We start from the raw sequence: 14,072 nt of genomic DNA on the forward strand, positions 1-14,072 counted from the left end.
ATGCCCGAGATCCCCGCACCCCCTCTGCAATGGTTCCAACCCACCCACTGCCTGTGGAGGCCTTACTGGGTGTGGAGCTGAGTGGGCACCAAGCACTCCTGTGACCCCAAGTGTTTAAGGGCCACAGAGGCAGCTCCTGTAGTGCCTGACCCGCGAGACAGGCTGGCACGCGTGGCGGGGGTCCTTCGGCCTCACAGGCCCACACTGGTTGGCAAGCAGAGCGATATCCGGGCACTAACTCCCAACAGTCCAGGGCGTGCCAGGGCTGCTGGGGGCAAGAGACCAGATCCAGAGCGGCTCTGGCTTTGGGCTCCCGGAGAAGGAACCCAGCCCCGGAGCCGGGAGCGTGTACCCTCAAGAACGCACAGCAGGCACTTCTGTCCCTCCTCCTGACGGCCGGCCCGGCCACCACCCCTACAGCTATACGGCTGCCCCGTGGCCCACCACGCAGTCTTGCCTGAGCGCTTAGCCCGGCTGAACCCCCCAGCCCCACCTCACCTGCCCCAGCAGGTAGCCTGGCCAGGCACCACCCTCCCTGTCTCTCCCTGGGACCCCGCCTAAGGCCGGACCTTAGCGCCCTGCCCACCACCAGCCGCCCACAGCCACCCCTGCCCCGCCGCAGCCAGAGGTTTCTCAGTGGAGTGAGAGGCTCTCGTGGAGCGCACACCCACCCCCAGGGCCCATCTGGGAAAGAGCCACTGTCCCTCCACCCCCCACCCCAGCCCACCCCGGTCACAGCTCGGAGCCAGCAGACACAGGCTAGAGCCACACAAGCCTTTATTTTCGTCTGCAGGCCAAGTGGCCAGAACTAGCCTTGGTCTTGGGCCCCTGGAGTCTCACTGGGGACGCAGGCCAGGGGCCACATGGCTGAAGAACCACGAGATGCCGAAGATGACGCCGAGGGTCTTGGGGACAGCTGGGTCATCCGCGAAGGAGCGGGCACCATCCAGAGGCAGGTGCACGACCTCTATGAGCTCACCCTCCTCCGCCAGGCCCCCGCCCGGGCCGTCCCGCTGGGCATCCGTCACCTCTGCGTAGAACATAGTCTGGCTGGAGCCAGTGAGTCCCACACCAGACCTGCGGGTTGAGACGGCCTCTGCAGAACCAGCCACACGGGCCTCACGGGCCGCCCTGGCCCTTCCTGCCCTCCTCCAGCCACCCCTGCCCGGGAGACCCGTCTGATAGGCAGAGCTCCAGGATATGCACCCCCCCGCACCCCCGTCAGGTTCCTGCCACCCCCAAGGGTGGCAGAACCCCGGCCTCATGGTGACTCTCACTTCTGTGGCTCTCATGTCGTGTGGCAAAGGTGGAAGCACTCCGCCCACGTAACTGAGAGCGTTCATCAGCTGACTTCCAGCTTGAGAGATTATCCTGGTGGGCCTGACCTAATTAGGTGAGCTCTTCAGTGAAGGCTTAGTTGTCAGAGACGCTGTCCTGTGGGCCTTGTAAACCAAGCAAGCTGCCACATGAGGGGGCCACGTGGTCCAGGCCTGCAGGTGGCCTCAGGGAGTGGACCATGGTCCCCGGCCAACAGCCAGCAGGGAAACGGGGCCCTCACTCAGCCACACAGCGACGAGGAGCTGGATTCTGCCACAACCACATGAGCTGGGAAGGGGACCCTGAGCCCCAGATGAGCCCACGGCCCCAGTCCACACCCTGACCCGTGTGGCCAGCCCCTGAGCACCAGGCTCCATTCCCAGGAAGCAGACAGCACCCCCACGGCAACTGTGAGCTTGTAAAGCCAGAGATCTCTGCAGCGCGGGCTGCAGCTCCCTCGTGCAGGGCCTCCCTTCCCAGCACAGACCCAGTCGGCACCCAGGGCCCCGGGCTGGCTGGAAGCCAGGACCCATGTGGCAACCGTGTGGCCCAGGCTCAGACGGCCCCCAACACCAGCCTCGCTAGGATGCCAGTTCCAGGCTGGGGACGGCTCCTGCGGAGGCAGCAGGGGTGTGGGGGGGTGAGAGGGAGCCCCTCCCTAGGTGGCTGGTGGCCAGAGGGGGCTGCCAGCCACCAGGAGGGGGACAGGCACCCAGGTGCAGTGCCGAGGCAGGCGGCGTGGGCAGCCGGGAGGGGGCAGGCCGGTCTGCAGCCCAGGACCGCAGGGGAGTCGAGCAAGAGTGCGCGTCGGGAGACGCGGACCCGAGGGTGTCTGAGGCCGCCCAGAGACCTGCAGGGTGGGGGCTGCTCCCGCTGGCGGCCCAGCACGCAGGGGGGCTTCTGCGCCCCCCTGCCCAGGAGGGGGCACCCCAACCAGTCGGGCCTCACCCGCTGACACGGTCCCTCCTGATGGCCGGTTTCCGGCAGGGGCTGCGGCCTGCACCTTTGACGGAAGCACCAGTTTGTGGGGCTTCCAGGCACAGCTTCCGCCGGCCCGTGCAGGAGACCGGTACAGACGCCGACCCGGGGCAAGAAGAACACACCCAGCCCCGCCCTCCACTGGGCGATCACGGAGGAATGCCTGGGCCTTGTCCCCTGTGACGGGCAGGGGAGCCCCCGGCTCTCCTTGGCTCCGAGAGGAAGCATCTGCTGTCTGTCCTGCCCCCAGGGACGCCTGCCCCGACCTCTACTCCAGCCCCTTCAGCCCTACCTCCCACAGGCACACCTTGTCTGCAAAATGCAAGTCTTCCCAGGCTGTTTGCTGCCCAGAGTCCTCCTGGGCTCCCCAGCACCCTTGAGATCAGGCTAGAGCCCCGAGACCCTGCTTGAGGAAAGGCGGGGGAAAGCCGCTCCTCCACGGGTCCCCCACCCCACCAGCCCCGTGCTCCGGCCACCGGCAGCAAGATTACCTGTGGACAGCAGGCCTGGCCCTCAGACCACCAAGCTCAACCACTTGGCAGCCAGTGGCACACGTGGGGGCTCCAAGCCCTGGCTCCGTCCCTTCCTTGGCCTGGAGATCGGCCCCAGCCCCCCAGCCCCCAGCCCAGGGAGCTACCCTGACAAAGCCCTTGGGCAGCTGAGGCACAGGGCCTGGACCCAGCACTGAGAGACCCCCCTGCACCAGGCTGCGAAGCAGAGCTCCCCACCGGCCCCCTCCCCGAGGGCACAGGCACCTGCCCCTGGAAAGAAGGCTGCGGGGCGCCATGCTCAGTGCCCCGTGCAGGGGGCTGTCCTCCTGCTCCCACGTTTTACCAGGCTCAGGGACCTGTGAGGGCATCCAAGGGGCAGCACGTGGGCAGGCTTCACCCTAACGTCTCGTCCTGAAACATGGTGGGGGACACCTGGGCTTTGGTGGGGACAGGCCTGCAGTCTCAGCTCCAGGCCACAGCCCCTTCCCTCCCCAGCCATGCCAGAGCCCCTGCCCCCCAGCCTCATTTCTGAGCCGCTGACAGCAGATCTGTGACTCCGCCTCCCACCACCCCCCACCGGCGCCTAATCCCACCACAGGAAGTAGAGGCTCAGTCCTCAGTGGGTAGCAGCTGCCACCCGGAGCTGGCCCCAAGTGGCTAGGGGCCGAAGGGCGGGGGCTCATGTGCCCCAGAGCTGCCCCCGTGAGCCCTGGGTTCCAGCCTGGACCCCAACCTGAGGGCCTTCTCTGTCCAACCTTCCCCCGCCTCCATGTGGAAAAACAAGGAAGAAGAGCCCTGCTTGCACGCCCCCAGGGACGGGGCGCTCACTGCCTGTCAGCTCATCCCCTCCCGCAGGCGGTGCCGACAAGACGTCCGACCCCGCTCACTTGTAGGTGGCGACCCGGCGCAGCTCGGAGGGAGACAGGCGGTAGCCGCACTCCTCCCAAGCCTCTGCGCAGGCCACTTCCTCCAGCGACAGCCCAGGCTGGTCCACGAGGCCCGCACACAGCTCATACGTGACCCCCGCTGAGCCAGGCAGAGCCACAGGCAGCTCCCGGGCTCCGTCGTGGTCCACCGCTGCCAGGGACCCTGGGAAGTGGCGCTCCACCTCGCCCGCATACACAGCTGGTTGGGGAAGGCCAGAGCACGGTCACAGCTGTGTAGCAGAAGCTAGACCCCCAGCAACGGGCTTTAGTCTGCCCCTCCCCCATCTACATTCTGACCCTAGGGCCCCAGGGGCCTCTCCCCTCCCCCCAGAGCCCACTCCCGCATGCCTCACCTGGCCGGAACTGCTTCACCAACACCAGGCTCTGCTGGGAAGAGTTGAACATGAGAATGGCCACACTGTGGGGGGGGGGGGACACAGAAGCAACACCCTCACCTCACCTCCCCGGGCCCCTGTTCCCAGCATGCCCAGCCCACCTCCTCCCCCCAGCAGTCGGGGGAAATTGGTCCCTTACTCAGATGGGAACACTGAGGCCCAGGCAGGGCCAGAGCATGCCAAGGCCCCACAGTCAGGCCAGGACACAGGCAGAAGAGGGCACAGGGGTGGGGAAGGACATGCTAGGCAGGTTGGGGGTGGCAGCAGCTGAGGCCGGCTGACTGACGGGACATGTGGCCCCCGCTGGCTGGCTGCCTACTGGCCACACCCCTCGTGCCTCCTGCTGTCCAGCCCACAGCCTGCTGCTCAGGGGAGGACGAGGGCACCCAGACAGCCTCTTCCAGGTCCAAGAGGGCCCAGCTGCCACTACGGTCCAGGCAGCCTGAGCCAGGAGCCAGAAGGGGACACCCAGAGAGCACGGGTGCATCAAAAACATGGGTGCACCCAGAGGGAGGTAGCAAGGCAGGGGTGGGGGGACTCCCGGCCCCTGAGCCCCAGCATCCCAGGGGTACCAGCCTAGGGCTTCCTCAGCAGCAGGGCCAGGCTGGGCTCTCACCTGTCATGTGTCTTCATGAAGTCCCATGACTTCTGAGTGCCATTCTGAAAGATGCGGGGCAGTGGTCAGGGGTGGCCAGAGGGCTTCTAGCATGCGTGCAAGTGCCCTGTGAACCTGGGCCAGCCAGACAGACCCACTGCACCAGTCCCTACCCGGGCAGCCCACCAAGGCTTAAGCCCATCAACAGTGGGGAGCTGCAGCAGGTTAGGGAGGGAGGTCACTGACAGCCTGATCCTCTCCAGGGGTGGGGCGGAAAATCACAGCACATGGTAGAAAAGCATCCGAGGCCCGGTGTGAGCTGCCGCCTGGGGCAGGCTGGACTCAAGGAGCTGCAAGAGATGTACGCTGTCACCAAGTGTAGGCAGCACCGTGTGGGGCATGGGGAGGGGCAGGACGGGCAGGGCAGCGGGAGCAGAGGTCAGGCTTTCAATGCTGAAGCTTCCTCAGGCCAGTGGAGACAGACAAGAAGGCAGGAGGGGCAGGCCAGCCTCCTGAGTACACAGGCACCAGGAGCGGCTGGAGTGGGAGTGCCCCAGCCGGGTGGGGGGCATCGCTCTGCCGGACATGGTGATGTAGTGATGGTGACTGGACAGGGGATGACCCCGCCCCCCCCAGCTTCTGTCTGGGGCTGTCTCTCGTGCATCCTGTCGGCCTGTTGTCTGTGGCTTGTCTCCATCATCCTGCTCCCCGAGCCAGGGCACCACCCTGCCATGGGCTCCCAGGGCTCCAGGCAGCGGTCAGTGTATGGAGGAGGCAGTGCGAGGCCGGGCTGGTCCAGGCCCACCAGGGGAGCCAGGAGGGGCATTTGTGGGGTTCCAACACGCACAGTGTGTGAGAAGCCTAGAATCCTGCCAGCCGGACACCACTAGACACGGTGGGCTCCCATCCTGGGGCTCGAGTGGACATGATCAGTGGCCACTCCACCTGGTCCTGCCTCCTCCCCAAGGGGTCTCTGCCAGTGGGGCTGGACCCAGGGCCCTGAGGATCTGCCCTATGGCCACCCATTGCCAGCACCTTTAGGCCATCTGCTCTCAGCCATTGGGTCAGCCATAAGACCCCGGAGAGCTGCAGGCCCCACCCTTGGGGCTCTGTGCAGGCCTTGAAGTAGACATGGACCTGAACGCCAGGCACATACAACGTGCAGCTGGGGCCGCAGAAGTGGGAGGACTTCCTGGAAGAGGTGACACTCTACCAGCCACAGAGGCCCCCGAGGGAAGGGCATTCCAAGCAGAGGGGCTTCACGGCCAGAGGCCCATGTGCTGGTCCAAGGGGCGCTGGACAAGTCAGTCTGAGCTCTGCGGGAAGCAGAGGGCCCTGGAGACCGGCAGGGGCCTTTGTTCCCAAGGGGAAGGGCGGGCTGCCTGGGAGGCCGTCGGGAGGCACCAACCCCAGGAGGCAAGCCCGGGCCTGCCTGCAGTCTGGCCACCGCAGGGCCGGCCGCCCGCCCAGGACGCACTCCAGAGAAGGCCTGCTCCCCCGCCCCCAGCCTGCCAAGTGCCCGTTGTGCCTCCTGCCTCCTTCAGGATAAGTGTCACCTCCTGCAAATCTCGGGGACCTTCCCAGCTCGAAATCAAAATGTCTGTCAGACCCTTTGGTCCGGCCAAGGCAGGATGCTAAGGGACGGGCCAGAGAGGCCCAGTGAGGCCCAGCCAGACCCACCCCCAGGAGCCCCAGACCAGCTAGTTGGGTCCTAGGCCTGGTTAACCTTCTTGGGCGGGGGGGGGGGGGGGGGGTGACCTGCCTCCGGTCTGTCTGGCTGCCATGCCTCCCCCGGCCAAGGATGGCTGCGGGTGTCCCTCTGCATCACGCATGGCCCAGCCCTGTGTCCTACAGCCCCTGAAGGGACACTGCCTCGGCTCCCCGAGCTGGGGCCCACCACTGCCTCTTGCCTGCCCTGGCTCTCTTGGGCCACCACCACCCACTGGTGGAGCCGCACTGACAGGCTACTGCACTCGAGCTCGGGGAGAGAGGATGGTGGCCACATGCCACATGGCCGCTGTGTGCCCCAAACCCCCGTGCCCACCCACTGCCCCCAGCCCAGCCCCAGCCCCCTGGGGGCTGCACAGCCATCATCAGACATCGCCACCCAAAGTCAATGCCAAGGAGGCAGCGACCTCCACCATCCCTCAGCTGACCCCCGCTTCGGTCCCAGGCCAGCACTGCCAACCTGGGCCCATCCCAGGGACATGAATTCCCTGTCCCCTTGGAGCCAACAGTGAGCCAGGGTGCAAGTGAGAGCTAGGAGAGGAAGGGCCTTGGAGTGGACAGGGGGCTGCCAGCCCAGGGGCGGCCGGGAAGGGGAGCATCAAACATCTGGACCACGTGTGCTGTCAGCGAGGCAGGAGGGCAGTCTCGTCCCGAAGGCGGGGAGACACTCCAGCACCCGGCAACGCGCTGGGGGCAGCCGGACCGCTGCGCAGAAGGCGAGGGGCCCGAACCACGGAGCTGCTTCTCTCTGGCCACAGACATTCCTCGGGAACTTGCTCTATGCGCGGTGCCCAGGGAGTCACGTGGTCCTGCTCTCGCCGGTGGCCGGGGGATGGGCGGGAGGAGAGGGCTGGGGGGGCGCAGCCTGCCTGCGTGCTGGGCAGCGGAGGTGCCCTCAGAAGGAAGCCCGGCTGGAGAGGCTCCCCAGTGCTCTGCCAGATCCCGCTGCTGCCTCCTCACGCCACAACCCTACCTCCACTGCCAAGAATGAAGACCACCGCCTCCAGGAAGCTTTCCCTGACCCCCGAGGCGCCCCGTACGTCCCGCTGCAAAAAGTGCTGGGGCCCCGCACAGCCTCCTCGGAGGGATGGGTCGTCCCCAGAGGTGTCCCGACCCGGTCTGGGAACCGGGCTCGAACCACCCCGCCAGCTGAGCTGGGGCGCTCCACAAGGGGCGGGGCGGGGCGGGGCCGCGGGCGGGGGCGGGGCTCCGCGGGGCCGGGGCGGGCCCGCGGACGGGGGGGCGGGGGCGGGGCTCCGCGGGCCGGGCGGCGGGGGCGCGCGGAAGGCGCGCGGGCGGGCGGCTCACCTGGCGGTAGTGCAGCGTGAGCGGCCGCAGGTAGGGCGAGGCTGCGCAGCGGCCCACCGCCGCCCCCTCGATGCGCTCCATGCCAGCGCGCGGAGCAGCCCGGCCAGGGGCAGAGTCCACGCCGGCCTCGGGCTGCCGGGCGCGTGACCCGGCCCTGGGCATGCTCAGTGCGCGCGGGGCGGGGCCGGAGCGCGCGGGGCGGGGCGGGAGCGCGCGGGGCGGGGCGGGAGCGCGCGGGGCGGGGCGGGCAGCACCTGCCTGGTTGGCGCGCAGGTGGGGCGCTCCCGGATCCGCCCAACGTGGGAGCCGAGTGCGGGGCTAGCGCGTGGAGCCGGCTGCCGGGCGGCGTCCAGCGGGGTGTGCGGGCTGGCGGCCGCGAGCGTGGCTGGAGGGAACCCACCGGACACGCGATCGCCCGTGCTCGGGGGACTTGGGACTTCGTGGGGCAGCCCTGGCGGGAGGAGCCGAGCAGCTGTCCCACCCCACGCGGGATGACCGCGGCCCTGAGACTGGGTGATGCGGGGGCGAGGTCAGGCCCCAGGGCAGGAGAGCTGGGGGCCCTGGCGGGAGCGGTCAGCGCTCGCGGCTGCCCGGTGGAGCCTGCCAGAGGAGGAGGGACGGGGACGGCGGCTGCACGCGGGACCGCTGAGCGGGCGGCGCTGGGAGACAGTGTAGACCCTTCTGGGGAGCCTGGTGGCCAGGAGGACAGCAGCTCTGGAAGAAGGGCGAGGCCCGGGAAGGGGGCGGGACCAGGGCCGAGGCAGACACAGGCCCTCCGCTCACCTGCCCGGCTGAGGAGCTGGCGCTCCCAGCCTGGGGAGCTGTGCCTCCTTCCCCTCTAGGGCCTGGGGCTATTCCCACCCTCAGGAAGGCCGGCCCGCCACGGTCCTCCCCAGCTGTGAAAAGGCCCGGGCAGCTGGACTCCTTTCTTGGGGGTGGATCTGGGGACCTCTTCCAAATGCAGCCGTTGGCTCCCCAGGGGCCTCTAAGAATGGTGGGGCAGGGGGCTGAGCCCCGCTCCTGCTCTCTGACCTGTGGCCCCACAGCGAATAGCCAGGGGCCCTGACCACATGGCCTTGAAGCTGATGCCCATGTCTTTTTATCTGTTGCTGGGTAGCGAGACACGGGGCTTCAGAATGTCGTGGCTGGAAGCACCCATCTGCCTCTCACTGTCTCGGTGTAAGGATGAGTCTGGCTCAGCTGGGCAGCTCTGCCATGGGGTTTCTCTGCATGTGTGGTCAGGAGACAGTGACCCGGGCACCTTCAGGAGGCTCAGCGGGCTTGCACATGCAGACGGCTCCGCTGAGCTGCCAGATGTGGGGCAACGCGTCTGGCAGCTCAGCTTGGGGGCCAGAGCAGCGGGGGCCGGCTGGCCACCTCCCCACGTGGGTCCTTTCTGTGCAGCATGGCAGTCTCAGAGCCATGGGGTCCCCCTGCGACAGCAGCTCCCCCAGCACAGGGTCACCGGGCCAGGCTTGCTGCAACTCAGTTCCCACATAAGGCAGCGCTCCTTCACAGCATCCTGTGCCAGAAGGAAGGTTCACAGGGTTCTGGAGCCACGGGAAGGCACGGTTCCTGGGGTCTGTTGTCAAAGAGTCACCATCACCCCCCATAAACCTAGGGGTTTGTGCTTCCCAGCCTTTCTGGGCACCCCAACCTCCAACTGCCGCTCTACGGACAGCAGCCCGGAGGGCAGCCGCACTGCCACCAGCAGGCGAGCGGGTCCACTGTGCAGCTGACCCCAAGACAGGACTACTCAGCCACAGAAAGGAACAAGATTCAGATGATTTGAGGACAGGAATGCTGCACGCTAACCGTAGCCAGCTAGCCCCTCTCCCCCCATTCCCCTCTGTCCAGGATGTGGCTGGCGCAGCCTCACCGTGGACCTTGGGCCAGGATCCCAAGGTCAAGGGTGTGGGCAAGTCTCTCGGGTGAGCTGTGAGTATGGCCACCACACAGCAGGCGGCCTGGAACTGGGGGTCCCCGTAGGAGGGACAAGGATCCCATGTCCAGGCTGTCGGGTGCTCAAGCCAAGGAGCCACCGTCCCAGAGCCCTGGAGGAAAAGGGAGCCAGTGGGCTGGGCTGCTGTGAGCCCCCATGTCCGCCCCCCGGGTGTGCTGGCCCGGGACGGCTCGCACTCTGCATCCTGCCGCTCTGGGCCGGAGTCTGACACCGGCCGCCCTGGGCCAGGGCCCAGCTGGCAGCGGCACCACAGCCTCCTGAAGGCTTCAGGGCAGGCCCTGTCCCGGCCTTGGCCAGCTCCCACATGGGCACCAGGGCTCTCTCCCTGATGCCGCTCCCGTTACTTTCTCCTCCTCCTCCTCCGAGGACGCTTGTGGGGACCTCGGGCTCACCCCAGCAATCCAGGCTTGTCTCCCCATCTCACGTCTGTGTCTGTGAAGTTCCACAGCGGCAGGCCTGGGGGTCAGGGCGGGGCCCGGGGACACCCCAGTCAGGCAGGAGCCTGTGTCAGGAGGGCCCTAGGGCTGCTCAGTGCCTGCAGAGCGTGGCAGAGACCTGCTTCTCCACGGTGGGCAGGCGTTGGCGGGACCCCTGGGTGGCTTCTGCTGGCTGCCACCTCCCTTCTCTGGGTAGGAGCTGGGGCTCATCTGCTGAGGCCAGGACCGGAGGGAGGGTGTCTGTGTGCCGAGCCCCGCGGGGCAGGGGGCTGGGAGCCTTGGTGGCCGGCAGGGCTTCCCCACAGTCCGGGCTGGAGGGCGCGCTCGAGCAGTCCCCAGCAGCCTGGGCAGAGAGATGCGGCCCCGCTTCCCCCAGGGCTCAGCCTCCTCCTGGGGGGGCAGTGGGCAGTCAGGGTCCAGAGAGGTGAGGGCATGGGTCGGGGGTCCTGCTCTGAGAGACTCCAGGGATGGAGGGTGTTGCCTGCAGGGAGAGCCAGAGGCAGTGGTGACGTCAGGGCTGGATGTACCAGGCAGCTGCAGAACTCACATCTGGACCTGATGTTTCTGCCCCCCACACCCCCGTGCCTATGCTTACAGGACTATGCCTTGGTTATGGTTATGCCCCTTGAAGGCATCTTCCTCTGGCCGTGCAAGGCCTTGGCTGGGGCAGCCAGGAGCGACCCCACCGGAGCTCACACAGCACGTGGCTGACCATGTGGCCCAAACAGCCTGGGAGGAGGAGGCCCTAGAGCGGTCCCCTGAGCTGTCCCCACACACAGCAGGTCAGCCTCGCTCACCCTCACGGTCACAGTGTGGCTCTCGTGGCCCCGGCGTTGCCTCCAGACCCAGGGGCATCAGGGAAGGGGTGGGGTTTTGCAACTGGGAGGAAACCCTTGCCCAGAAGGCACCATTGGGAGGACCAGAGACCGTGCCCTGGAAGGTGTGGGCCAGGGCGCGCACTGCCTTCCCCGAGCGAGCCCAGACTACGGATGGTGAGGAGGAGCTGAGATGGCCTGGAGGGGTCAGCCCCCCGCCCCCCGCCCCGCAGCCTGGAGAGCTCAGCGGTGGTCGGCCTCCCGTGCGCGCACGCACGCGCCCTCATGCTCTCCCAGGGGGTGTGGCTCAGGGGCCCTGCTCCGGCCCTGCTGGGTGTGGGGCGCCTTCGTGACACTGAGAAGCTCACCTGCCTGCATCTCTTCCCACATCTAACCCTCTGGTTTCGTCATCGTGTGTCTTCCCTCCTTTCGTGACAGCTCGCTTTCCCCGTCCACGTGGCTGGGCCGCGGGCGCCCAGGGGTTCAGTGGAACGGACTCCAGTGTTTCCGGATGAGACGGGTGCTGGAGTCTGTGAACCGCGTGGAGCAGACGCTGGCCCGGTGTGGGTGGGCCTCGTCCGATCAGTTGGGGTGCACACAGGACCTCGAGCAGAGAGAGAATCCGCTCCCCATGCTGTCCCGCTGGGACGCGGGTCTGCTCCGCCTGGGAGATCCGAGTGGAGCCCACGGCGGGCTCTGCTGGGTCTGTGGCTCGCCGCCCGCCAGCCGTGGCCTCGCAGCCTGCACGGGGTGACCCGTCCCTCAGAGCGACTCCCATTCCTGCATGTGTGTGTCTGTCCGCTTCTCCGGAGAACACAGGTCATCGTGCCTGGCGTCGTCTGATGGGTCTTGTGCGGTGACCACCCTGCGCCGGTGCCCCTTCTCCTGGACCTGGGGGCCTCCTCTTCCGTCCCCGCGTCATTGACCCATGCCTTTGTCTTCCCTGGTCCTTGTCCTCATTTTGCTGGCCTTCCTCCTTCGAGAGCCGTCTCATGAAAGCTGACTGCTTGGGACCCTCTCCTGATTGCTCTCTGGCCAGGTGGTCCATCCTGGCTTGGCCACGGGGCTACCTGTTCCTTCTGGCGTCACGGTAATGGCTGGACCAGTCCCTGACCCTTTGTGGGGGCCTCTGTCCCTCTGGCTGTGTCTGGGTCCTGAAATGCCATCATGTCCCATCTTGGCTGGGTTTCTGTACCCTCAGCCAGTGACCCTTCCAGTCCGTAGACATGTCTGTGTGTCCCTGTGTCTAGTATCTCCCCCTTCCCCTTCTGGTGTCTCCAAGGTGGTCCACATGCCCCGTCCTGTTCCCTTTAACGCAGGGCCATGGGAGCCCCATGTGCATCAGGGCAGGTGTGTCCTTCATGGGGGGTGCAGTACAGCTGTCCGGCCAGCCTCCGGGGGCGTAGATTTTGGTATCGGGGACACCTCGGGCCTCTGGCCCGAGCTGCACCATTGGAGCCTGCCTGTGGCTCTCCACTCAAGTTAACCGCAGAGCTGCCGAGGGCCGGGCCACCCCGGCTTCCTCTCCTGCCTCTGCGACTCCTGTGCCGACAGCCCCCGCTGTCCCCACGGTGCTTGGACACGCGTCCTCGTACCTGACCGTACGGATCCCTCTCTTTGCTGTTTTTCCCTCACCCTTCAACAGTGACCTCTTAACCATTAACCGCACTGCTCCGCACACAAGTCAGAGCGACCGTGGTGAAAGCACCGGCAGGGCTTTGGACGGGAGCGGGCCGGGTCTGCCGCGCGGCTCCCCGGGAGGACCTCGGCCGCGGAGGCCCACACTCCCCTCCGCCGTTCTCCGGGTCTCCTCCAGAGGAGCCGCATGCGCGCCTCTCTATGGGCAGGCACGCCACATCCTGTGTCGTCGCCCCTGCCGCCGCGGGCGCCCCCCGACTCGGCACCCGGCCACAGGAGTGGCATGGGGAAGCGACCACCGCTTTCCGGATGGTCGCGTGTGCCGTGTGCTGTGCCTGCGGAAGAGCAGAAGAGATCAGTTTGAAGAGAAAACAGGAGCCGGTGAAGAAAGCACGTTTTGGGCAGCCTGGTTGCTGCTGGGGGGCTGCCCCCCGGGTAGCCTCCCTGGACGCGGGACTGTTCCCCACCTTTCGCGGCTGGTGTGTGTCCCCAAGCTACACCCTCTCTGTTTTGACCAAGCGCTCGCTGACGGCCCCGGGACAAGGGAGGGTGTGGGGCCTCAGGGCCCTGGTCTGGCCTCAGCCTCCTGGAGAGGTCAGGAGCCGTGGGCGCCGCCAGTGGGCCCGGACACGGGTGATCTAGGGACACCAGGCCCCTACCGTCAGGGCATCAGGCAAGACCCGGAGGATGAGCTGCCCTGTGCTTCTGCTTCTGCCCCTTGGGGTCCTCTCACCGTCCCGTATAGGTCAGGTGCGTGTCAGAGTGGGGGCTCCTGGGAACCCGCGTCCTCCGCTGTCTGACCTGGCGGGCCAGGCCTCCCGGGGCACAGCTGTCCTGCACACCTCTCCCCCCACTCGCCCGGGAGCTCCCTTCCCCTGGCTCCCTGGCTCGGTTCACGCTCTCGTTGTAATGGAGCAGTTCCTCCGGGCGCTGGAGACGGTGCGTGGGAGGCAGCGTGAGGCCCCTGGCGCGTCTGAGGACTCTTTCTTTCCCTTTGCAGCAGGACGGCTGGGCTGCGCCTGGAACCCCATCAGAGCCGCTATCTGCAGCGCGGGGTGGGGGCATAGCTCCGCCGCCTGCCTGCCCCGTGGCCACTTCCACTTCTGAACGTGTCCTGAGGCCTCTTTGGGGACCCAAAACATGTTGATTTGGAGAACGCCGTGTGTACTAGAAAACAGTGTGCCTCTCTCCACCGCATCATCCAAACTGCTCACGTCTTTGCTGCCGGATGCCGGAGCCATCTGTGTGCAGAGACGAGCCGGAGTGGGTCTCGGGGCGTCTGTGGCCTCCTGCGTTCTGAAGCTGTGTTTGTGGTTGCGCACAGGTCATGGGTTTCTGATCTGCTGGTCATCTCCCGAGTACTGGCATTCCCTGTCCCTCGTGACGCTATTACTTTAAAATGGCTAAAACGGGCAGCCGGGTATTAGGTATGTTTTGCCGCAATGAGAAAATACAGTAAGACACGAACCGGAGACCGTGCA

General features: G+C 66.8%; 2 protein-coding genes across 4 annotated transcripts; one reads left to right on the top strand and one right to left on the bottom strand.

Moving 5' to 3' along the window:
• Positions 1-760: 760 nt before the first annotated feature.
• Positions 761-7,912, bottom strand: NUDT14 (nudix hydrolase 14). Of its 3 annotated transcripts, XR_006605073.1 has the most exons (6): positions 7,739-7,911; positions 4,724-4,767; positions 4,066-4,130; positions 3,674-3,911; positions 1,278-3,197; positions 937-1,077 (listed from the first exon to the last, which is right to left on the bottom strand). XR_006605073.1 is itself a non-coding variant. In XM_045074554.1 (5 exons), the coding sequence occupies exons 1-5, from the start codon at positions 7,898-7,900 to the stop codon at positions 976-978; spliced, it is 564 nt and encodes a 187-aa protein (XP_044930489.1). In that variant the 5' UTR covers positions 7,901-7,912; the 3' UTR covers positions 761-975. The 3 variants fall into 3 exon arrangements, 2 of the variants coding, with proteins under 2 accessions (XP_044930489.1, XP_044930488.1); XM_045074554.1 differs by lacking the exon at positions 1,278-3,197 and having other exon boundaries at positions 761-1,030; positions 7,739-7,912; XM_045074553.1 differs by lacking the exon at positions 1,278-3,197 and having other exon boundaries at positions 761-1,077; positions 7,739-7,909.
• A 317-nt stretch (positions 7,913-8,229) lies between these two features.
• LOC101682312 lies at positions 8,230-14,058 on the top strand. Its single transcript, XM_045074622.1, has 6 exons — positions 8,230-8,463; positions 9,596-9,669; positions 11,392-11,509; positions 11,993-12,043; positions 12,360-13,070; positions 13,592-14,058. The coding sequence occupies exons 1-6, from the start codon at positions 8,230-8,232 to the stop codon at positions 13,736-13,738; spliced, it is 1,335 nt and encodes a 444-aa protein (XP_044930557.1). The 3' UTR covers positions 13,739-14,058.
• The last annotated feature ends 14 nt before the right edge of the window (positions 14,059-14,072 follow it).

The sequence above is a fragment of the Mustela putorius genome, unplaced genomic scaffold (assembly GCF_011764305.1).
Source record: "Mustela putorius furo isolate JIRA1106 unplaced genomic scaffold, ASM1176430v1.1 tig00000129_pilon_pilon_pilon, whole genome shotgun sequence".
Classification (NCBI taxonomy): domain Eukaryota; kingdom Metazoa; phylum Chordata; class Mammalia; order Carnivora; family Mustelidae; genus Mustela; species Mustela putorius.